The sequence below is a fragment of the Diplotaxodon limnothrissa genome, linkage group LG9 (assembly GCF_057381915.1).
Source record: "Diplotaxodon limnothrissa isolate DT_005_m linkage group LG9, D_limnothrissa_male_GT1.1, whole genome shotgun sequence".
Classification (NCBI taxonomy): domain Eukaryota; kingdom Metazoa; phylum Chordata; class Actinopteri; order Cichliformes; family Cichlidae; genus Diplotaxodon; species Diplotaxodon limnothrissa.
The window spans coordinates 32,076,121-32,101,379 of NC_140604.1; the positions used below are offsets into that span (position 1 = coordinate 32,076,121).

Consider the following 25,259-nt stretch of genomic DNA (forward strand, 5'->3'; position numbering starts at 1 on the left):
TTTATTGGCTTCGTATGTGTATATTTCGTATTCTATAGATTAAAGGGTTAAATATAAATGAAATGAATTCTTTTATTTTTTGCTATTACTGTAATTCCGTATTAACGATAGTAACCCTCCCCAACTGTCGTCCTTTGTCAGGGAGCGACGGTGTCTATCTTGACCGAACCCAGTTTCTCTTTGAGCAATATTGTCGTCTCGCGAGAACTTCGATGTCACGTGGATTATGGCTGAAGATCGCGGATATTAGAAGGTACTTTTCTGCTTTTATTTACTTTGTTGTGGCGTAAAATCGCGCATTTACGCAATTTGTTTATTACAGCTCGAGACGTATGTGCATTAGCTGTCGCTAAAATAAGCATGTGCAGCTTTTTGTGGCCGCTTACGTCGGCACCGCCGGTACAAACCTTCGAAATAAGAGCACAATGTTTTGCGCGCTTTTTACCACTACGAAAACAGTTAGCTTCTGCTTCGTGAATGATCCGCTGTGGTTAAACACCCGTGGGCCTTGCTCTCCTGTTTGGAGGCTTCTACTACACCCAAAGTGCAGATAAGTCTGCGAAGAGACCTAAACGGCGAGCAGGAGTAAATTGAACCCAACGGCGACACCGCTGTTAGCCTTAGCCACAGCCCGAGGCCTGCTCAGGAAGCGGGCGGGAGCTTTTATTTTCCAAAACTGCTTCTTCATCTTACCTGCCAAGGCTGTAGATTCAGATCATTATACCTGTTCGCAAGCTTTTAATATTTATGTTAGACGTCCACAAGTCCGCGTTTGGATTTTGAGCTGTTAATTAGACAATTAATATGCACCGCGGTTCGTTCTCACACTCTTTGTCATTAACAGGAGAGAAATCTACAAACCGAGAGCAAAGAGGAGGCGAAGCTGTGACTCTTCAGCAGCTCTGACACACTACTCACAGTAAGTTTTCACTCTGTTATCAAGTTTTAGAAATCCACGAGAAATCTGTGTTTTTATGTGCATTGACGTTTTTTGTGATATGATTTAAATTTTGTGCAATTATTAAAAATATTAGAAACATTACACTGGATTTCCAGCAGGTGAGTCATTAATATAAACCTGCAGGGAAGGTTTATTACGTTTATGGGGTGTTTGTGGCTCTTTGTGGTGTCTTTAGTCGTTTTAGAGTAATTCAAGGCCTCACACAGGGAGATATTAAATTAAAGCTTATTTATAAAAGTGTTTTTCACAGACAAGCAGTCACAAAATACTGTACACAAAAAAACTAGGAATAAATACATTGCTATATAATTGAAATTTAACATTAAAATGAATCAAAGTCTACTGGGAGCTTCTGTAAAGAGTATAAAATAGAAAGAACTTGCTTAATAGAACTCGTTAATAGTCTGATCATCGGTTTTTGTTTTTTTATTTAATTATTCATTTTTGTTGTTGTTGTATAGCTCAGATTTATCTAAGCCAGTAAACAGGACATTACTGTAATCTAAAAAACACTGATTAATTTTCTCCAGTTCAGCCAAGGAGACCGCTTTTTTGTTACAATGTAGACATGTTCTTTATATAAAAGAAACTCTCAGGTAGAATTTGGTTAGTCTGATTTATCTCAAGAACAGTGCTGATTATTACTGATCAGAGGAGCTAGTGTGTAAAATTGTTGAAATAAATCTTGTGGTGTCAAAGTCACACCTGTGGCTCTGGTAGCAGATGTCTGTCATATGAAGCTGGATTCAGTTAGTGAGGTAACCTCAGGTTTATCTGCAATCCATCAGTTTTCAAATCAAATCACTTTTATTGTCACATCACATGTGCAGGTACACTGGTACAGTACATGTGAGTGAAATTCTTGTGCGAGCTTCACAAGCAACAGAGGTGTGCAAAGTACAATAACATAAGAACAAGCAAAATATAAGAATGGCTAAATCTGAGAGTTATATGAATAAATGTATGTACAATATAAGAGTGTATGCATATTACTGAATGTGAATACTACGTGTGTGTGTGTGTGTGTGTGTGTGTGTGCGCGTATATATGTGTGTGTGTGTGTGTGTATGTATGTATGTATGTATATATATATATATATATATATATATATATATTACAAAGTAAATAGAGTAAATAATAAAATAAAGGTTGGTAGTTGACATGTGCAAAACAGTGGCATTACTGTACAGTATGGAGTGCATAATGTTGAAGTTCCAGTAGTGAAGCTGAGGTGTCTATGACGTGTTCAGCAGTCTGATGGCCTGGTGGAAGAAGCTGTCTCTCAGTCTGCTGGTACGGGACCGGATGCTGCAGAACCTCCTTCCTGATGGAAGCAGTCTGAACAGTTTATGGCTGGGGTGACTGGAGTCCTTGATGATCCTCCCCGCTTTCCTCAGGCACCGCTTCCTGTAGATGTCTTGGAGGGAGGGAAGCTCACCTCCAATTATCCGTTCAGAGCACCGCACTACTCTCTGGAGAGCTTTGCGGTTGTAGGCGGTGCTGTTGCCATACCAGGTGGTGATGCATCCAGTGAGGATGCTCTCAATGGCACAGTGATAGAAGGTCCTGAGGATGCGGGGGCTCATGCCGAATCTTTTCAGTCTCCTGAGAAAGAAGAGGCGCTGCTGCGCCTTCTTCACTGTTTTGTTTGTGTGTACTGACCACGTAAGATCCTCAGCCAGGTGTACGCCAAGGAACCGGAAGCTGCTCACTCTCTCCACAGCAGCGCCGTTGATGGTGATGGGGGTGTGTACTTCTCTGCACCTCCGGAAGTCCACTATCAACTCCTTTGTCTTTGCGACGTTGAGGGTGAGATGGTTGTCTTGACACCTCCCTGTAAGCCGTCTCATCACCGTTGGTGATAAGACCCACCACTGTAGTGTCGTCCGCAAACTTCACAATGATGTTGGAGTTGTTAGTGGCTGTGCAGTCGTAGGTGTAGAGTGAGTACAGGAGAGGGCTCAGTACACACCCCTGTGGAGCACCAGTGTTCAGTGTGATGGGGGATGAGGTGATGCTGCCCAGTCTGACCACTTGGCGTCTGTCAGACAGGAAGCTAAGGATCCAGCTGCAGAGGGAGCTGCTCAGTCCTAGATCCTGCAGTTTCCTGTCCAGCTTCGAGGGAACGATGGTATTGAATGCTGAGCTGTAATCTACAAACAGCATTCTCACATACGTGTCTCTCTTCTCCAGGTGTGACAGGGCAGTGTGTAGTGTCAGGGCTATGGCATCATCAGTGGACCTGTTGTGGCGGTATGCGAACTGTAGAGGGTCCAGTGAGTCGGGTAGTGCAGAGCAGATGAAGTCCCTGACCAGCTTCTCGAAGCATTTGCTCACGATGGGGGTCAGGGCTACAGGTCGGCAGTCGTTTAATGAGGAGATGGTGGAGGATTTGGGTACAGGGACGATGGTGGCCATTTTGAAGCAGGCTGGGACTACAGACAGAGAGAGGGAAAGGTTGAAGATGTGTGTGAACACTCCAGCCAGCTGAGCCGCGCATGACTTGAGGACGCGGCCGGGAATCCCGTCCGGACCAGTAGCTTTGCGTGCGTTCACCTTCCTGAAGCACTTCCGCACATCCTCCTCAAACACAGTGTGCGCACTGACGTCATCCGCGGTGCGCACACTGTCCGGTCTCATGGTGTTCGCTGCGTCGAATCTAGCGTAGAATACGCTGGTGTCATCAGTGCTGGAAAAACCTATGTCCTCTGGAGTAGAAGGATCTGATGTTTTTGAAGACTGAAAGCTTTTTTCTTTCCCCAGTGAGCATAAATGTGATATTATTAGAAGTGTGTGTGTGTGGGGCGGGGGGGGGGGGATTCTAGCTTTTTTTTTTCCTGTATGTTACGAATGGATGAGCTAATATAACATCTAGCCTTACTGAAGTCGTCCCTTGATGTTCTCAGGTGTATGAGAATAATTCAAGGCCTCAAACAGGTAGTAAATACTATTCAGTCAATCTCTAAGGCAGGGGTAGGCAACGCCAGGCCTCGAGTGCCGGTGTCCTGCAGGTTTTAGATCTCACCCTGTGTCAACACACCTGAATCAAATGATTAGTTCATTACCAGGCCTCTGGAGAACTTCAAGACATGTTGAGGAGGTAATTTAGCCGTTTGAATCAGCTGTGTTTGATCAAGAACACATCTGAAACCTGCAGGACACCGACCCTCGAGGCCTGGAGTTGCCCACCCCTGCTCTAAGGTCTAATAATTCAAACAACATTGATTGCATTTACAAGCAACAGCTTTTTCCCCGCTTTGGCCTGTTTGATGGGTATTTAAGACACAGAAGCCACACCCACCGTACCAAGGCTCGCTTCATGTAAAGCTATAAAATAATTGGGCTTTTCATGGTTGACTCCACAAGTTTAGTCCATTTTGAGTGTTTATAATCATTTAGTAAAAATGCCTCGATGACCAAAGTTAGTTTTTGAAAAAATCTGTTATATTATATAAAAACAGGTTATTTTCCTTGGACTCGGTTAAAGCTATTTTTGGTGGACTGTGTGGGAAAAAACTCTGGATAAAAGTGTTGTAGCTGCAGTAATTTGTTTACATCGCTCCTGGAGCAGGAGAAACGTCTCCCTTCATGCAAAGTTGTATTTTCCCGTTGCTAATGCGTTAGTGATGAGGATGCCCTCGCCTGTTTTCCAGCAGCAGTGATGGCGCATGTCTTCAACCATGGGAAGCTGCTCCTGCAGCGCCTGCACCAGCAGCGGGAGATGGACTTTCTGTGTGACATCACCATAATGGTGAAGGACGTGGAGTTCAGGGCTCACCGTAACATCCTCGCTGCGTTCAGTGAGTATTTCTCCTCCCATGCTGAAAAGGGGGAAGAGATCACGACTTTGGACCCCGACAAGGTCAGCCGGTACTCGCTGGAGAAGCTCCTGGAGTTCGTCTACACGGGACACATGAACCTCAGCAGGTAAGCGTGAGGGTTTAGAAGCCAGCATCAGCCAAAACACGGATAGCATTTACGCAGGGTCATCCTGTACAGTTCTACATCTGTATACCCAACAACCTGAGTGTACAACATATGAACAGAATGACAGCAAAGTAGACTTGGATGTGATGAAGCCAACGTCAGATACATACACGTTATGGAAAGTAAATGTTAGTGAGACATCTTTGCTTTGTGCCTCTACGTGATTTACTGATGGCTAAAATGTGCTTATTATTAGTTGTTGTTGTGGTTCACATTAGCTCATTAAGCTTTTGTTTTTTTTAATTAAGAAAGGTAGCTAAATAGTTTTTCAGACAGTACAGGGTTAAAGTTGGCACACAAGATACAGTTAGCCTGCTAGCTGCGTGAATAAGTTCTTGGTTGTTTTGTGGCGTTAAAGGCTTCTTCATCGCTGCAAATCAAGATGGCGGCTTCGTAGTATGGTGGCTTACCTGTTCGCCAACAAGCCAAAGATCTCAGGAGGACACAAAAAACTATTTATGAAAGGTCTGCAAAATCAAACGTGTGGTGCTACACGCTGTGGAGATCTCTTTTGAAACAAGGACTGAAAGTAGCTTCTTCAAGACAGGATGTTGCTTTGTTAGCTAGGAGAGTTTTGCTAAGTGAGACGTTTGCAGTTTGGTCATTTGAGCAGAGATCTTAGTTTGGTTAATGTTGTCTGCTAATGTTGACTGTAGTTTTTTCCTGCAGTCACTCCTTTTGACCATATGTGTTAGCTAACGTTAGCTCACCTGCTTGTACAGGCAGACTGCTTGATTAAGCGCAGCACTGAGTTTGAGTTTTGCCTTGAGCCAGTTGTTTGATGATGTTGGTGATAAGTGGACTCCAGTGAGGGGCATCCGCACAGGAAGCGATCCGTTCGTCATCAGTTTGTTGCTGTTTCAGGCTCTCGTTGCTGAGTAGCACTCTGCTGCATTATCGCCTTGTCCCATGTCAGGTGTCCGTACTCACTCTCATCAGTTATTGTTTCAACCAGTTGCCTCTAAATTGACCAATTTTTCACTCCAGACTAGGGCTGCTCGATTATGGCAAAAATGATAATCACGATTATTTTCACTGAAATTGAGATCACGATTATTTGACGATATTTATTTCGTCCGCCAGAGCTTATATTATTTTTTTACATGTTGTAGTGCCATTTGTGGGAGCATTTCAAGTTGCTATACATCAATACAACTGTTATAGCCCATATTTTAAAAATGTGTATGCATTAAGTCCATAGTAACTACATTAATTGCAAAAAAGTGCAATAAACTACAAAAAAATTGAAAATCGTTTTTGTTTTTACATATATTTCTACTTGGAGAAATTGAAGAGGTTTATCCCTCAAAACTTTAAATACAAAAAAGTTGCAAAAAATAGTTTACAACAACAGGAAATTTATTTTGAGTGTCTTCATAGTTTTATTTTTGGAGATACAGCAATTTGTATATACTGCAGGAAAAACAAAAAAACAATCCTATGATGCAAATTTGCAAAGAATGTGCATGTGCATCAAAATAAACTATTTCCAGCAGTGCAATTCGAGTTCTAAGGCCTACAAGTAAAAAACTACATTTTCCGCAAAAATGACGTCACTTGCGATAGTTCACGTTGACGTCTTTTTCAATGTGGGAAGTGTTAAGAACAGCTGATCGGATCGGCAAAGCGTGTTTCTGGAATATTATGTTTTTGTTCCTGCAAGCTCTTTTTATGCAATTTTTGCAAAGCTATATGTGGAAGGAAACCGTGACCGAGGACAAGCTGATGGCATAAGATGTAAGTACAACTCCTCTGGTTTCATATGGAAAAAAATTGATTGTGCTAGCTTAGCGTTCAGGTTCTACAGGGATTTAAAAATAGTTACACAGAACGAGCATGCTGCTCTGACCGGCTTTAAAGGTTTAACAATAACAATGTATTGAATAATGACTTTAAAAAATAATATAAAATAGTGTGCAAATACTGATAACAGTGCAAATGTTTGCAATATAAGAAATAAATGAAAAATGTGAACTTTGCAGTGTTGCTCTGTGGTGCAGCTACGACACCATAGCAAAGTTTACACACTGTGTCTACTTGATCCACGTCTGACTCCGCGAAGCCATAATGTTTCCACACCACTTAAGTTTTTTTTTTTTTACCTCTCTTTTCAACCAACGGCAGTCCACTCCTCTCCAAATAACTTCTGCTTAGCTTTCCGAGCTTCCCTCGGGTCCTCTTAATTGTTGTGACGCGTGTTCGAAATGCAGAGCAGTGCGCTTGATTTGCCACATGGAGCAGCGCGAGAGTAAAGCATGAGGGAGGGGCTAATAATCGGCTCAGTCATTTTTAATGATCGTTGAAAGCCCAGATCGTAATCGTGATTAAAATTCGATTAATTGAGCAGCCCTACTCCAGACTGACTTTTTGTGGTCACTGGTTGCCATGGCACTGTTAGATACTTGTTCTGCGGACGCCCCTTTAAGGTATTCATACCTGACGTTTGGCTAGCTCTGTTGGGTGGTGCTGTTTCCATAACAACAACAAGCAATAACTTACAAGGCGAGTGTTTTAGGTTTATGTACAACGGGGGGAACAACTCCAGGCCTGGAGGGCCGGTGTCCTGCAGGTTTTAGACACACAGCTGATTTAAATGACCTCCTCAACATGTCTTAAGGTTCTTTAGAGCTCTGATAATGAACTAATCATTTGACTCAGGGGTGTTGACCCTGAGTGAGATCTAAAACCTGCAGGACACCGGCCCTTGAGGCCTGGAGTTGCCCACCGATTATTCTCTGGAGTGATCAACTTCTCCAACATTTTAGTGACATACTGCACAAGCAGCCACTTTAGTTTCTAAGGATATGTTTTTAGCGTGATTTCATTGGTTAATGCTGCAGTCAGTCCACATGATGTTAGATTATGAAAAGGTCATAGGCGTGGGACACTTGTGAACTGAATTTTGAGTTGGTACTTTGAGTAAAATGTTTTTCTTTCTGGTTCCAGCACCCGACAAGCGGCCGTACGGCGAGCTGCCATCTTCTTAGGAATGGCCGAGGCCACGAAATATCTGGAGGAGTTCCCTCACTGGTCTGAGCTCGGCGAAACGTCACAGTCGGAGGCAGATAAAGAGACGGGTCTCTCACCTCCCAGCCCCGCCTCCCCAAGCAGCCCCACCTCCCCAGTCCCACTATCCATAGTCTCTGTTGCGGGGGAATGGCACGAGGAAGGTAAGGGCAGCAGAGAGCAGGATGATGAGGGCAGAGATATGTTTGTGGAAGACGATGAAGAGTACACCCCAAGCACACCAAGGAGCACCGGGAGAGTAGGGGGCAGGAAGAGAGGTAGAAAGCCTAAAAGTTTTGGCGACGAGCAGATGGAGGCGAGCAGCTCGGCTGACGGCATGCCCAAAATCTACAGCTACAGAGGGAGAGGACGAGGGAGAGGCAGGGGCAGGGGGAGAGGAAGAGGAAGAGGAAGAGGGAGCTTAAAAAGTCAAGAACTCTATTTGGATGACTCTGATACGAGCGTGAAGGACTTTGGAGACACCTCAGCAGACTGGAGCCCCTCACAGGGGGAAGAAGATGAGGAGGAGCCTGGGATGAAGAGGCCGAGGCTGAGCACCGGAGAGGGGAGGAGAGGGCGAGGCCGCGGGAGAGGGAGAGGCCGCGGGAGAGGCAGGGGCCGAAACAGGGGACAGACCGATGAGGAGGAGGAGGAGGAGGAGGAGGCGGGGGATGACAGCATTGGCGGAGGCACAGAGGAGGAGGAGGCGGGGGAGGGAGTGGAAGAGGGCGAGATCGGGGAGATGGATGCGCTGGCTCTGGGCGAGATGTCGCTGTCGTGCACAGAGTGCAACAAACTGTTTAAAGACGTGAGCAGCCTGCGCCGCCACGAGAAGATCCACAAGGGGCTGAAGCCGTTCGCCTGCATCTTCTGCTCCAAAACCTTCAGGCAGGCCACGCAGCTGAAAACACACCTGCGCATACACACAGGTGAGCTCAGCACTGAGTGTCACGTGTTTTTGTTACTGGGTTTGTGAAGATGTGAGGCTGCTACACACCTTTTCATTTATAATTAAGTGTGTAAAGACAGGAAAATCCACCTGCAAGGTTCTTAGTCAGAATCAAACTTCAGTTACTTTGATTTGAATCTCATTAACTTTAACCCCTAATCAGCTAAAGGTTTTTTGTTTTGGTTTTGTTTGTTTCTTTGCAAAATAAAACAAAACCTCAGTCACTGCTTTCAGATACCATTAAAAGAAAAAACTTTTGAACCGTTCAGGCCTTTACAGTCGAAACATCTCCTGATGAGTTTCTGGGCTCAGATGCTACTTTGTAGTCTTACTTCCAACAGAGTCATGTTTATTGTTTTAAAAACAGGACTTCTTCCATCATTTATATACAGTCTGTAACCCTACTGCATTGTTTCTAATCAATTCTCTGTAATTTCCTGTCACCTGACTTCGAGTGTGGATGCCTGTGTGCTGGTTTTATTCATCATTTCAGTGAAAACTTTGGTTGAAATCAGCTTGATAAACAGAAGAAAAGTTTCTTACACGTATTAAACGTGTCAAACTGGCGCTCCGGTGCTTTTCTGTGACATTTAAATGCGTAAGACGTTTGCACATCCTCTGCAGCAGAATCCTCCCTCTGTGTCACAGAGCTGTCCCATACTTTCTGCTTCCTGAGCTGCAAAAACAAGCTCCGGAAGCAGGAAGACAAACATAGGATGTTGAGCACAAGCATGAGTTTAAGTTTGGAACAGAAATGCATCGTATCACTCAGCAAACCTTTGAGTTAAAATGAAAGTATGTGCAACGTGGATGTGAAGACCGGTGTCTGTCACCAGATAAGTGGAAAACCTTTTAACCCATCAGCTGGCAGTGATAATGTAACACACGTATAACAAGCGTCCTCCTTGTTTCTCTGTTGCAGGCGAGAAGCCGTTCAATTGTGCCGATTGTGACAAGTGTTTCGCTCAGAAGTGCCAGCTGGTCGCTCACCGCCGAATGCACCACGGCGAGGAGAAGCCGTACACCTGTGAGCGCTGCGGCTTCAAGTTTGCTACCTCGTCCAATTATAAAATACACATCAGGTACGTCAGTGTGGAAGGAGCTGAGGCCAGGAGGGCCAAGAGCTTGCGTATCTGCATGCAACCCACCTTTTATTACATATGACTGACGTAACGATTCAGCTGCTGCTCTGCTTCCACAGAGGAGCTAGTTAAAGATCTTTATTTTGCTCTCGCACACACGAGGGTGTTTACGAGTGGCAGAACTAATAACATTAACCTATTGTAGGTTAAACTACCCAGTAGTTTCTATAGTAACAGTTCTGCTGGTCTGAGGGCCACTGAAGAAAAATGTGGTTGCTGGGTGGCACACGTGTGTAGGTGGTTATTTAATAATAATAATAATGGATTGGATTTATATAGCGCTTTTCTAGGCACCCAAAGCGCTTTACAATACCACTATTCATTCACTCTCACATTCATACACTGGTGGAGGCAGCTACAGTTGTAGCCACAGCTGCCCTGGGGCAGACTGACAGAAGCGAGGCTGCCATATCGCGCCATCGGCCCCTCTGGCCAACACCAGTAGGCAAGTAGGGTAAAGTGTCTTGCCCAAGGACACAACGACCAGGACAGAGAGCCCAGGGATCGAACCGGCGACCTTCCGGTTACAGATGCGATTCCCAATCCCCTGAGCCACGGTCGCTGTGCTTCTATTTGCTTCTCACCTGTGACTTTTTTAAGCACTTGTTGTTTTGAGTTGTTGTTCTATAAATAAAGTTAAATTTTAACACGTTTCCCACAGACTGCACAGCGGGGAGAAACCGTACGTCTGTGACATCTGCGGCCAGGCGTTCGCTCAGTCCAGCACGCTGACGTACCACAAGCGACGACACACTGGGGAGAAACCGTACCAGTGCGACCTGTGTGGCATGTCCTTCTCTGTGTCTTCCTCTCTCATTGCCCACACACGTAAACACACTGGTGAGAGACGTGCAAATGAAAGGATGCGCTGCTCTGGTTTCCTGCCGCACTGGGCAAATAGACTTTACAGGCATTTTTCTGTATTTCTGTGCGTTTCAGGCGAGACTCCGTACAAATGTTCGCAGCCTAAATGCGACGCCAAATTTGTCACATCATCTGAACTGAAGAAACACATGCGGCGACTTCACCCAGGTGAGTTTAAAGCTTTGTTTGTTACGCCAAACATTTAAAGAGTGGTTAGATGGGACTGAAAGTCAGCAGTATCACACCAGGATCCTACTGCTAACTGCGGCTGTCTTTCAGGAGAGCTCATAACCTAAAATGTGCTTTATTGACATAATGAAACTATTTTAAAAATGTGCCTCAAACGGGTGTGGAAGAGATAATGAAGTGAGTTATAAAGAGCAAGCTCTCAGCTCCACACAGTTTCTGACCAATCAGGGTATAAACAGAGCCAGAAACCGATTGGCTGCAGTATTTAAATGTGTTCTCGTGGTGTTTGCAGAGGGGAACAGCGGCGTGCAGTGCCTGCTCTGTGGAAACAGATTTGCCAGCGTGAAGAACATGATCAAACACCAGGACAAAGCTCACGCCGACGAAGTGCGGCAACACAAGGAGAGAGCCCGAGCCGGTGAGCTGTCAGCCTGTTTATTAAAATCCACCGTGTCTTAAAGTGCTGTTAAAGTTTAATTGAATAAGAACCTGAAAGTGTTTTGGCACGTGTTGATCTTTTTGCAGCTTCAGTCAGAAAAACCACCCCTCAGTGTCACTGCATGATTCAGCCCTGAGGCTGGAAGCCCATCTCTGTGTTTACATGTGCATCAGTATCCTGGTTCACATTAGCTTTTTGAAGTTTCCATGGCCTGTGCAATAAAGCAGGATGCTGCAGCATGTAAGCATCCCATTGTCTGCAGTGTGCAGGCTACCTGCAGAGGCACCACTTAGACCAGCAGCAGAAACTTCCTCTCTGGCAACAGAGGAAGTGCCTAATAGAGGAAGTGAATTCAGTGTCTTTTTTGGGGGGCGGGGGTTGCTGACCAAGTCAACACATTAAAGGCGCCAGTTTCTGGAGATTTTACATCTCTGTGCCTGTACGCTTCAGATATGTGGGGTTATTCTCCATCTTTAAACCAACGTGGCAGACTTCAGTATGTAGAGTCAGTGGAGAGTTTGAGGTCGAGCTGTGATCCCAGTGAGAATGGAATAGTATTATTGATTGATTGATTTTTTTTTTTTTTTTTTTTAAGTGGGTGTTCCAGATTTATTAACTCAAAGCCCAGTCCACTGGTGATGGCAAAGTAAAACAGACACACCAGAACACAAGCTCAAAGTCAAACAGTGTTGTGAGCCAGGACTATAAATCAGGCTTAACATGGGAGTGTTGGATCTGCCTTTAACAAGTGTGCAGTGCTGCTGCTGCCTTAAAGGCACAACAGCAAAGCTCCCAATTCTGCTTGGGGGCCTTTTAAAGAACAGGCAGTAAAACTGTGTTGTTTCCATGTTGTCTTCTGGCTGTCTGACTGGGTTTTGTGTGTTTGAGCAGTGGTCCTGCTGTCCACCAGCCATCCCGTGGCCTTCGTCCAGAGCAAGCTCTCCCAGGAGAACAAAGGTTTGGGCTCCATCCCCGAGGGCGAGCCGGCCAACCCTGAACCGGCCACTCCCAACCCCAAAGCCACCGACCCCGCCGCGGCTGCCTCCGACGTCGCCACCACTGACTCTGCTGCAACCACCGCCAGCGTGACCGCTGACAGCATCACGGACGCCGCCGCCATCATCCAGGACTTCAAGGCGGAGCCCACGCACACCCCTCTCACCACCACAGAGCAGGTGACCTTCGACGCCGATCAGGAGCAGACCATCAACTCGGACACGCTGCACGCGCTGGTGGAGCAGCTGCGGCCGCCGCCTTCGCCCGCACAGACGCTGGAGCAGATTGTCATCATCAAGACGGTGGACAACATGGACAACATGCCCCCCCAGCAGTGAGGCCTGAGTAACACTGATCAGAACTAAACTTCAGTTTTAAACAGTCACTCGCTGATTGGCATAAAGTCAGTGCTCATGTTCAGGATAAAAAAATCAACATTTGTAAAGATAATCTACAATACAAAGACAATTTGGTCCAACTCGGGCTTTATTTTCATAGTTTTGACCATCATTTCAACCTGTGGTACAAACAGGAAATGCGAGCAGTCGAGTTAGAAACTAACATCAAGGTTAGACAAAATATTTTGGACGACGGACGGCAAAATATAATCCAAACTTTTTGTCGCCACATTCAGTTAAATCCAGTAGGACAGACAGTGATGGGAGCGTTTTCAGACTTTTTAGATAAATTAATCGCATTATGTGATTATTATTTGTCAAAAAAAGTCTCAAGCAGAATCCTCAGAAGTCTTTTTTTGTCTTCCATACTTCCCAAAACCCAAAGACTTTCAGCTCTCTGTGAGTTAAAATGGAGAAAAGCACCAAGTTCTGCATTTCAGAGGCTGAAACTAGAAACATGTGATGTGGTTTCCACAATTTGTACGTGGAAAAACCAGAATAATGATTCGCCGGCGTGCACACATTTAATATTTTGCAATAATAAAAAAACTTTCCAGTATTTTTTTTTTTTTTTTTAAATTGTGACGTATGAGAAACAGACGATCAGATTCACAGCTCATGGTCTGTATTTTGGTTTATTATCAAAATCACTTAGATTCTAACATATTTACAGACGAGCGTTTCCACCAAATTAACACTGATGCAAAAAGCATCAAATGAAGCTATAAACCTCCCTCCTCCTCCTCCCAAAACATAAACCCTTAAAGAAGCAGCGTGGCTTCAGTTGAGTTGGTTTACTGGTCAAAACTATAAGAATAAAACCTGACCCAGTCATCCTTTTAAAAATGCCCATATTTTTAGTAGAAGTGAAATGAAATTCATGATCCAGCAGGATGATTTACAGCTCCTCAAGGAGAACACGGGTCATATGGCAAACAAAATGCAGTTTAACAGTGTCAGTGGCCGATACTGTTGTGTGACGCCAGTCTTGAGCTTGAGGAAAAAAAGGAGTGTGATGGAGATCTGAAAGAGGCGAAAAACAGATCAGTTATTTTTCTAATGAAGATTTTTGTTTCCTTGGCAGAGAGGAGGAAAGAGCGGCAATAAAAGGCAGAATCAAATTATTATAACCTGAAGAATCCCAATAAGATTCTCTCTTTGTGTTCAGCAGTGACGTCATGATCAGCACTGATGATTTCATGCTGTTGTGCTTAAACCCGTTTCACTTCTTTGAATGACCTGCTAACTGTTCGTGTGAGTCACAGTTAAACTACATTCTTCCTGTAAAATCCACTGTTTGGGTTTACCAGATGTAACCAGTTTTCTCCCAGCATTAACCAGCTGTACACATAAAGATAACCAGTTTGATTACTTGTGCTGTCTTTTCAATCAGCAGATGTCAGAATCAGGAGGGAAGTGAGGGGGGAAAAAGCCCAATCAGCAGATCTGTACAATTTACCGTTGTTCAGATGTCTAACGTTCTGATCCAAGTTCCTCGTTTCACTTCCCAGCTTAATGGTGAAGTGTGTGAAAAAAGAAACTGATTCTACATTTTCTTCTACTGTAGAAAGTGAAGCTTTGATTCACAGCGACTGACCTGCTTCAAACCGCTTAAAGGTGCTTTTTGTAAAAACAGCCCGTTGTGTGAAGATGATTTCCAAGTCCAAAGACGAGCGTGTTGGGTTACTGTGAGCGTGAATTGTTGTATATCTGACCAGAAGAATGATTTCAAGGGTATAAGCAGCAATGAAAAAAGGAGTTTCCTCCTGTGGATTTCTGGGATCTCCATTAGAGAGAGGGCGATTAGCTCAGGGTAGGAGGAGTCAGTTTAGGTAGTTCAGCTTCCTCCTTTAGCGAGGTGTTTAGGACTGTCTGCTGGATTAAGTGGCTGGAAGAGGAAGGTCTCCTTAGACTGCAGACCCCACAACCGTGATCTGGATACACAGACGGATGGAAATCAACATCTTTGTATTTTGTGGCAGAGATGTCAGCTAAAGCAAGGCTGAGCTGTACTCCTGTAATACCACTTTGGACCACAAGGTGGAGCAGTGAGTCAGTATAGTGTCCTCTCTGTCACACTGACCTGGCTCGTTTGGTAGCTAAAAGACTGTAGTGTTTTTATAAAGCGAACAGAAACTTTAGATAAGCTAGAGGTCTGATCAGATATCATTTTAAACTTACACAGAAGAAGGTGGCGCTGTTTGGGGCGGATAACTGTGCTTCCTGGTGAAACACCACCTCCTGGTGGTGAACGTTTGCATTACACTTTTTGTTTCTTTTTCTTTTTTTACAAAAAGTACCTTTAAAGTCCTCTAACCTCACACAACATTTTCTCCGATGTGGATGTCGTGGCGGCAGTTTTTTGTTTGTTTGTTTGTTTTTTCTATTACAGCTTCCTTTTGTTTGATGGAGTAACGCTTGTAAAGAATAACTCTGATACAGTACAACTCCGTTTTAATAGTTAGCGTAGTGAATAGGAGCTTTGGTATCACAAGATGTAACATCTTTATTTATCAAGCAATAAATGTTCCACCCTGCAGTGACATGTGATAATGGTGGCTTCATTGATGTAATAGAGGCTCTTTTTATTCTTCTTTTTTCTTTTTTAAGTAAATCAGTTGTTTCAGTGTGAAAGAGTGAAAAATGCATTTCTATTAACATGACTGTAGCTGTTTGTTTATTTCATTTGGTTTTTTTGTTTTAGGTAAAATGTCTGCATTACTTGTACAAATTTGTGAATTACATATACAAGTTCACTACTGTATGAAAAATGTACAACAGCAGCAGGAAAATAAAGACCGACAAAAAAGGGACAATCGGACTGCTGTTTGTCAGTTTATTATGACATTTTTACTTTTTTGTTCTTTATGTCACTGCAGATGTTTTTGTTGTTTTTCTCAAGCAGAACCACCTGTTTAGAGGATGTAATTTGATTTATAATCTAATCAGTATGTTCTGAAAGCATCCACATTGCAATAAAACAGTTACTGAGCAAAGTGTCTAGAACTCAGTGGATACTATTTAAGGAACTGCAGTTTCTTGTCATAAATAAATGTAATACTTATGATTGGTAATATATAAATAACAAGTCTCCGATCAATTAAAAGTATTTTAGGAGTGAGGAAATAACTGGAATTGCTCAAAAATACTGTCTAGCAAAATAATGCAAATAATTTAGATTATACATTATATTCAGTGATGATTTTAAAATATTTCATGTAGCTTCTTAAAAACCACAGAACACTGACTTAAAGACAAACTGAGGACAATCCTTTAAAGGATTAATTATTTTAAAGTTTTATCGCAATATATTTCATATTTTAAAATACAAAAAATAGACTAAAGCTCAAAATTTGTTTCAATTCTTTTTGACTATTGACTTTTATTAATTTGTGTTCTTGTAAATGCATCCATTTTGTTTCCTAAAACAATTTATTTTCTTTTACATTTCACTAACTGATCATAAAGATAAAAGCTGTAATTAAGTGTTTTGCCATTGATATTTCTTCTTAAAACGTTTTCTCTTAAATTTGAATTTGTGTTCTCCTGAATTTAAAATTGAAACTAATAAATTGGAAATATTCTTTTCTCTTAGAATGTTTATTTCTTGTTAATTAGCCACTTTTTCTTTTGATTTTCTATTATTTTTATGATTTTAAACTCAAAAGCTGAAGTTTTTTTCTTTTAATTCCACTCACATTCACCCATAATCTTTTTTTTTTATTACATACTGTAATTGTTTACTGAGATGCAAACCTACACGTTCATTTATTGTATTTCTTTAATACATTAACGTTTATCTTCTGTCAAAAATCCACCTTACGTTAAAATTTCCCTCCCGTTACTTGTTTGTACCTCCGCGGCTGCCGTCCCTCGTGTTGCCATAGCGACTCAAACAGTATCTAGTGATGGCGGCCCAAAGCATGTCAGAGCTTTATAAAGCTGTGCGCGCTGAGAGAAAGGTAAAAGTGAATCCGTACGTTTCGCAGTCATTGAAGAAGACGCCGTTAACGGGGTAAGCGTTTACACTTTAAACTCCAATGTAACTTTAGGGCACCAAAAATGAAGATTTTAGTGGGTTAACGTTACCGATTAATACTACTGTGGACTTAAACACATTTAAATCTCTTGGAAAATTCACTCACTCACTTGGCACTTTTTAGAATTATTTTATTACCACTTGATCCCCATGAAGTGTTTCATATTTCATACTAAGCACACCCAGTATGAAAATAACCACGTGGTTAAAAAAATGTTTGACCAGTTACCTGGTTAAATGTTGTGAAAATTTTATATATATATATATATATATATATATATATATATATATATATATATATATATATATACAGTGTTGTAGAGTAACGGAATACATCTACCGCCGTTACGTATTTAAAATACAAAATATGAGTAACTGTATTCCGTTACAGTTACCGTTTTAAAAGGTGGTATTTAGAATACAGTGCCTTTGTTGAAATAAATGGATTACACTGAGGTACTTTCCTGTTTCATATTGTCGCAGGTCAGGACTGTTTAGGTTTTGTTTGACAGCTACGTTCTGTAGTTCCAGGCGGCAGCGTTACGGTTGCCATGGTTACAGGGTGACGCTCTCTCTCTGCGTGTTTCCTGGGTGAGAGAGCGCCTTTTTGTTGTTGTTGTGCTAAGCTAATAGGCAGAATGCAGAATGTAGCTTCATGGGCAGTGTAGTCCGTGCTGCTGGGAGAATGGACTGCCATACCCGTTATGTGTCTGTGAGCGAGGGAGGGAGAAAAAGGAAAAGTACGAGCTGTCATCGAGGAAAAACGGGAGCTGGAAGCATGTAAATATAATAATAACCACTGCTGCCAGGAAGAGTGCCTGACGAGCCCAGTTGTAAGTACGCTATTAAGACTCGACTGTACACTGTGTTCGTGTTTTCCTCCGAAACAATAAGTTCCGTTGGAGCAGTCTTTCAACGCCTCTCTCTGTCTCTGGCTAACAAAGTTCACCCACACAACAAAGTAAAGCTAGTTTTAGGCTACGAGCCCCACACGGACCCCGCCGTATTAGTCAGAGGTCCCTTTACTACGGATTCGGAGCCGCGGACCGTCAGTAACAGTAATAAATCACAGCAATAGTACATTCGCGTAGTTTTAAACAGCATATATTAAGTAATCCAAAGTATTCAGAATACGTTACTCTCATCGAGTAACGTAACGGATTACGTTACAGAATACATTTTGGGGCATGTATTCTGTAATCTGTAATGGAATACATTTTTAAAAGTAACCTTCCCAACACTGTATGTATGTATGTATATATACATATATATATATATATATATATATATATATATATATATATATATATAAAACACCCAGCACGCCCCTGCGGGCGGTTTATCCTTCAAGCTCGGGTCCTCTACCAGAGGCCTGGGAGCTTGAGGGTCCTGCGCAGTATCTTAGCTGTTCCCAGGACTGCGCTCTTCTGGACAGAGATCTCCGATGTTATTCCCAGGATCTGCTGGAGCCACTCGCCTAGCTTGGGAGTCACCGCACCTAGTGCTCCGATTACCACGGGGACCACCGTTACCTTCACCCTCCACATCCTCTCGAGCTCTTCTCTGAGCCCTTGGTATTTCTCCAGCTTCTCGTGTTCCTTCTTCCTGATATTGCTGTCATTCGGAACCGCTACATCGATCACTACGGCCGTCTTCTTCTGTTTGTCTACCACCACTATGTCCGGTTGGTTAGCCACCACCATTTTGTCCGTCTGTATCTGGAAGTCCCACAGGATCTTAGCTCGGTCATTCTCCACCACCCTTGGGGGCATCTCCCATTTTGACCTCGGGACTTCCAGGTTATACTCGGCACAGATGTTCCTGTACACTATGCCGGCCACTTGGTTGTGGCGTTCCATTTATGCCTTGCCTGCTAGCATCTTGCACCCTGCTGTTATGTGCTGGATTGTCTCTGGGGCATCTTTACACAGCCTGCACCTGGGGTCTTGCCTGGTGTGATAGACCCCAGCCTCTATGGATCTTGTACTCAGAGCTTGTTCTTGTGCTGCCATGATTAGTGCCTCTGTGCTGTCTTTCAGTCCAGCTTTGTCCAGCCACTGGTAGGATTTCTGGATATCAGCCACCTCCTCTATCTGCCGGTGGTACATACCGTGCAGGGGCCTGTCCTTCCATGATGGTTCCTCGTCTCCCTCCTCTTTCTTGGGTTTCTGCTGCCTGAGGTATTCACTGAGCACTCGGTCAGTTGGGGCCATCTTCCCAATGTATTCTTGGATGTTCGTTGTCTCATCCTGGACTGTGGTGCTGACACTCACCAGTCCCCGGCCCCCTTCCTTCCGCTTAGCGTACAGCCTCAGGGTGCTGGACTTGGGGTGAAACCCTCCATGCATGGTAAGGAGCTTTCTTGTCTTTATGTCAGTGGCTTCTATCTCCTCCTTTGGCCAGCCTATTACCCCAGCAGGGTACCTGATCACGGGCAGGGCGTACGTGTTGATGGCCCGGATCTTGTTCTTACCATTCAGCTGACTCCTCAGGACTTGCCTGACCCTCTGCAGGTACTTGGTGGTTGCAGCCTTTCTAGCGGCCTCTTCATGGTTCCCATTTGCCTGCGGGATCCCCAGGTACTTGTAACTGTCCTCTATGTCTGCAATGTTGCCTTCTGGTAGTTCAATCCCCTCAGTTCTGACTACCTTCCCTCTCTTTGTTACCATCCGACTACACTTCTCCAGTCCGAACGACATTCCAATGTCATTGCTGTATAGCCTGGTAGTGTGGATCAGTGAATCGATGTCTCGTTCACTCTTGGCATACAGCTTGATGTCATCCATGTACAGGAGGTGGCTGACAACTGCTCCGTTTCGTAGTCGGTATCCGTAGCCAGTCTTGTTAATGATCTCACTGAGGGGGTTCAGGCCTATGCAGAACAGCAGTGGGGACAGAGCATCTCCTTGGTAGATCCCGCACTTGATGGTGACTTGTGCTATGGGCTTGGAGTTGGCCTCTAGTGTTGTACGCCACATCCCCATTGAGTTCCTGATGAAGGCTCTTAGGGTCCCATTGATCTTGTACAATTCTAGGCATTCCAGTATCCAGCTGTGGGGCATTGAGTCATAGGCCTTCTTGTAATCAATCCAGGCAGTGCACAGGTTGGTCAGTCTGGTCTTGCAGTCTCAAGACTGCAAGACCAGACATATATATATATATATATATATATATATATATATATATATATATATATATATATATATAGGGAGAGAGAGAGAGAGATTTATAGATTTCAAATATCAGGTTTTTAGAGATCTATTTGGGCCTCACATGGCTGGTTAACTAAACTGAGTGTGACAACCCTGGTTTAATGATGTGTGTTTTTTCCAATGCATTTTCCATATAAACATTGATTCTCTGCTGGCATGGAAAACTTGTCTGTGTGGCAGGAAGTTCACCCTAAAACTTCCAGGAAATGTCAGACAGGTTCAGAGACTCAGTGACGACGACGTCCTCGCTCTCTGTAAATGTCTCCAACATAACAAGTGTGTTACAGGTGAGCTGGTGGATTCACGTCAACTGATTCAGACAAGGTGTGTTTAACTGTCTTTAACTACGTGTGTGTGTGTGTGAGTGACCAGGTCTTGATCTGAGGTACAACAACATAACAAATGAAGGAGTTGAACACCTTGCTAAGCTCCTGCAAGTAGGTAACAAAATGCAATGGGTGGATCATTTTCTGTAAGTAAAATGTTTCATGTTTGATGTATTTCGTGTTTGTTTTCTCTGAGCAGGAGGAGAAATCATCTCTGAGTTGTTTGGATTTAATGTTTAATGACATCCAGGCCAATGGAGCTCAAGTCCTCGCCAGCAGCCTGCAGGTTTAACACTTAATATGTTCTCATATAAACTTTATTCTTACTCTTCCTTTAGGAATTAGGTGCTTAACCCCCCACCCCCACGCCCCATGAACTAAAATGAGCTCGATCCTGGCCAGACTCCTCTTCACTCATGAGATCCTTTTAGATTTTAGCAGAATTCATTTACAGTTGGATTTTCATTCCTTTTAATGTGGCTCCAACGTTTCTAATGTGGAAGCCACGTCCCCGCCTGTCGTTCTCTCTGCAGGGTAACAGCACCCTGCTCTCTCTCAGGCTGTCAGGTAACAAGATCGGGAGAGGAGGAGGTTTGGAACTGGCCAGCATGCTGCAGGAGAACTGCGCGCTGCAGGAGCTGGAAGTGGCCGACTGCGACCTGGTAGATGGGCTTCAGTTTTTAAAAAGGTTTGGTGCTGACATCATTCTGTTTCTGAGAGTTTTCTCGATCCCTACAGGACACCAGCAGTATTATAGCGCTCATCATCATGCTGAAGAAAAACAAGGCTCTTTGCTCTGTCGATATCAGCCGCCCGCTGCTCTTCAGCCATCAGGTGCAAACACACACCAGGTATAAAACTCAATGGGAGGCAGACTGATCTGAGCCAGCTCTTTGTGTCTCAGGAGGAGTGGGCAGTGCACTGCTCTAAGATGCTGGCAGTGAATAGCAGCCTGATGGAGCTCCACCTGGGGAGGATGGGGATGACCGACACTGGGATAGAGCAGCTCACTGAAGGCCTGGGGCGGAACAACAGCCTGCGCTACCTGGACCTGTGCAGGTAGGAAACGAGTCGAGCAGCCAGCAGAGGGCACATTTCCTCCTCTTCATACCATACATTTGTCTTTCTTGGATTTCTGTAGCAACCGTGTGACCCGTGACGGTGCGTTTCATCTCGCCATGATGCTGAAGCAGAACAGGGCCCTGGAGATTTTAGATCTGTCATCCAATCAGATTGGAGATGGTGGAGCTGGGTACCTGAGCAAAGCCATCACCTGTCCGCGCAGCACCCTCAAAGAGTGAGTCCTGCATCAACCCCAGAATCAACCACACTCTTTTGGTAAAGAGGTTGCCCAGTTTTGATACACATGGAGGTTTGCAGCAGAGACAGAATCATGTTTTCTGCTTATTTTAATGACATTTTAATGACTTTAGAAACCAGAAGCCTGATTGTTTGTTTTTTACATTGAGACAAAGTTTACACAGAAGGACTATATAGGGTCTTTTTTAAAGTGACTTTCAGGGATTTAGGATCTCTGAAGAAAAACTATCAATTTTTATTACTTAGAGATTTTTCAACATCTAACAAGGACAGACGAGGACAAAGTTAAATTGACCTGATTTTTGCATAACTTTAAGAATTTGAATGTGAAGAGAAGAAAAGATCCATGAACGTAATGATTCAAAGGGTTCAAATATCTTTGAATGTTTGTGTTTCAATATATTTTTCGGACTGAGGAAAACAGAAAAAAGGTTAAGTATTCTGAAGAGCGTAAGATTATGAAAAAACTAGAGATATGAAATATCCAGATTTTAGAGGCCCAGAGAGGTGAAGAGCAAAGCAGCAAACAGAGAAAGCTTTGTAAAGTAAACAGTTTTAGCTTCATCCTTTTTTAATCCTTTAATCTTGACCTGTTGTCACCAACCTGCGCTCTGTGCAAGGCTGTCTGTGTGCAGAAACAACATCACATCAGAGGGTTTGCTGTTGTTGGCTCAGGCTGTGAAATCCAGCTCGACTCTGACTCACATGTACATCTGGGGAAACCACCTGGAGGACCCCGTATGCCAGGTACAGCCCTCAGATGTCTGTTTCATCTTCTCCTCTAACATCCCATCACCCCTCTGACAGATAGACGCTCCCTCCCTGCTTCAGGCCTTCAAGGAGCTGATATCCAGCGGCCGGCTGCATCCAGAACAGACAGATGTAAGCCCCTATGAGGTGGATGGTCACGTGTTCCTCGCTGAGGTCTTCCAGAGTTTGAGGAAACCAGTTTACAACATCGACTGTAATGGTACAGATGTGCCTACAAAGACTGCTGCAAGCCCTGATTCCACCGCACATCATGGACAACTAAAAGATTATTTAAACTGCAAAGATTTAAGTTTATGAAAGTATTTTGTTTGTTCATCACAAACACAATTAGTGGCAATCATTTCTAATATTTTAAGACATTGACTTCTACTACACCTCCTGAAATAATTACATCCATAAACAGACATGCTTGTTGCAGAAGAGAAATGTTCAATGTGTTGTGTGATCTTTCTCAGCAAGCAATATTTTATATTTTAATAAATCTGTTTGAGCAGAGTTTCTGTTGATGCTTAAAAAGCCTTAAAGAGTGCTGAAGTCATTCACAGCAAAAGATTCTTAACCCTCTACTCTACATGTCCATAAGAAACATGTCAGGTTGCTCGTTCAATGCAGTTCTGCCATAAAAGTAGGGATAGGGTCCTATTCATGTGTACATGGTGATCCTGTCAGGGTCCTTGGGGAGTATGAGGTCCCTGTACAGCCGGGGAGAAGTCGGACCTCTTCTTTCTTTGTCATAGATTCTGTTTCTGGTTTTTATGGACACATTCTAGCGATACCAGGTTGTTGAGGGTCTCCACTGTGGTTGTCTTTTTGCAGGCTTCGTGTCAGCTTCATCAGGTGGCGACCTCCAGGGTATACTGGGACAGTATCTGATCTATGTTCCTACCTTCACTTATGGTTACAAGCTCTGGGTACTGACCAAAACAATGACATCACATATAAAACAATGAAAATGGGTTTCCTCTGATGGGTAACTGGGCTCTTTCTTAAAGGTAGGGTGAGCAGCTTGATCGACCAGAGTGAATTCGAGTTACTGCTCTGCCACATTCAAAGGAACCAGTTCTTTGGTTCAAGCATCTGACAAAGGCTTCTGCTGGGAGGAGTGTTTTGGGCATGTCCTACCAGTTGGAGGCCCAGAACAGACTCGCAGGAGGGATTACATCTATTGGCTAGCATGAGAACGCCTTCGCGTTCCCCTGGGTAAGCTGGCAGATTGGGCCCAGACTGCTTGGCAAGAAAGAGAGGGAGAGAAATAGAGGGGGAAGGAGACGGTGAGAAAGGGAGGAAGAAAAAAAGAAAAACAAACAAAACACCTGGATCACCTGTATGGAGAAGAAAAAAAACAGAAGAGAAAACAAACAAAAAAGAGCAACATAATAAATACAGCACCATCACAATAAACTAGCTAACAGTAGATAACAGTAGATACTAAATATTAAATGTTATTGTGCAGCATGTAAGATTGACAGCGCACAATGTGCTTTGAGGCAGCAGCCAAGAAAGGTGTAGTTTGTGTCTGTGAACACCCGTGTGTACACCTGTGTGCATACCTGTGTGCATCAGTACGCATGTATTCCAAAAGTTTCTCCACATAATGATCTGCTAGGGAGTGTGGGGAGCCATAGCCCCGTCCCCCAGGGCATGAAGCGGGCATGGAGGAGATCCAGGCCAGACCCAAGGAGGACCACCGGGGGGTAACCGTGCCACCCTCCTGGGAAGAGCTGAGGAGAGGCCCAAACGAGGGGTCACCCAGCAGCCATGGAGCAGAGGCCAGAGTGGGTTACAGTGACGTGCCCGTGGGGTGCCCTGAGGCCTCTGGGCCTCAGGGCACCCCACCCCAGACCCTGGAGATGTAACCCTTCTCTCTGGGGTGGAGGCAAGCAGACCGCCCCCTTATCTGCAGTAGCAGGGAGGCTCTGCATCCCAGATTCAATGTTTATTCTGTCAATTTATAGTTTAAAGTCACCGAGTGTCAGACGCTGGTCCCACCTTTCATGGTGACATCACCAAAGACAGCCCCGCCTACCTCAGAGCCTCCCCTGTCATGTATTGATCGTGATGATTATGACACCAAGCGTAACGAAGAATGTAAAAGTCTACGACCAGAATGTTTAAATACTTTCTAATTATTAATGAATATAATATTATTATATTAATAATATAATGAATATAATGAATATTATATTCATTATTAATGAATATATTATTTTTTTTTTTTTTTTCCAGTGCAGAGGAATGGCAACAAAAGGAAAGACTTCACTGAGTGAAAAAGGATGAAGATCCAATGCAGCTGGTTTCAGGAGATAATGAAAAAGCCTGAACACCTTCTCTACAAAAACAGGGTGAGTTTAATGTTGTGATTGATTAAGTCTTTGAAGATTTGTGTGTTACTTTAATTATAAAGTACTTATATTTTAACTGAACTTACAGCTCCACCTTCAATACTGTCATCCCACACAAACTCACTCACAAGCTGTTAACACTCGGCCTGCACCCCACCCTCTGTGACTGGCTACATGACTTTTTGACTGGCAGGCCCCAGACCGTCAGGATCGGCAACAGGACTTCAGCCCGCATTAGGAAACAGACATCTGAGGGGTGTACCTGGCATACGGGCTCCTCCAGGTGATTTCCCCAGATGTACATGTGAGTCAGAGTCG

The 25,259-nt window shown here is 43.8% G+C and overlaps 2 protein-coding genes across 2 annotated transcripts; both read left to right on the plus strand.

Moving 5' to 3' along the window:
• Positions 1 to 229: 229 nt before the first annotated feature.
• LOC146625881 (uncharacterized) lies at positions 230 to 13,235 on the plus strand. Its single transcript, XM_085363013.1, has 9 exons — positions 230 to 253; positions 845 to 919; positions 4,615 to 4,888; positions 7,895 to 8,883; positions 9,826 to 9,985; positions 10,707 to 10,885; positions 10,985 to 11,077; positions 11,391 to 11,516; positions 12,429 to 13,235. The coding sequence occupies exons 3-9, from the start codon at positions 4,623 to 4,625 to the stop codon at positions 12,869 to 12,871; spliced, it is 2,256 nt and encodes a 751-aa protein (XP_085219139.1). The 5' UTR covers positions 230 to 253; positions 845 to 919; positions 4,615 to 4,622; the 3' UTR covers positions 12,872 to 13,235.
• Positions 13,236 to 16,839: 3,604 nt separating this feature from the next.
• Positions 16,840 to 22,896, plus strand: lrrc34 (leucine rich repeat containing 34). Its single transcript, XM_085363051.1, has 10 exons — positions 16,840 to 16,946; positions 20,363 to 20,469; positions 20,555 to 20,619; positions 20,708 to 20,794; positions 21,042 to 21,170; positions 21,247 to 21,342; positions 21,413 to 21,567; positions 21,650 to 21,805; positions 22,449 to 22,575; positions 22,636 to 22,896. Exons 1-10 carry the CDS (start codon positions 16,840 to 16,842, stop codon positions 22,894 to 22,896), a joined length of 1,290 nt encoding a protein of 429 aa, XP_085219177.1.
• Positions 22,897 to 25,259: the final 2,363 nt, after the last annotated feature.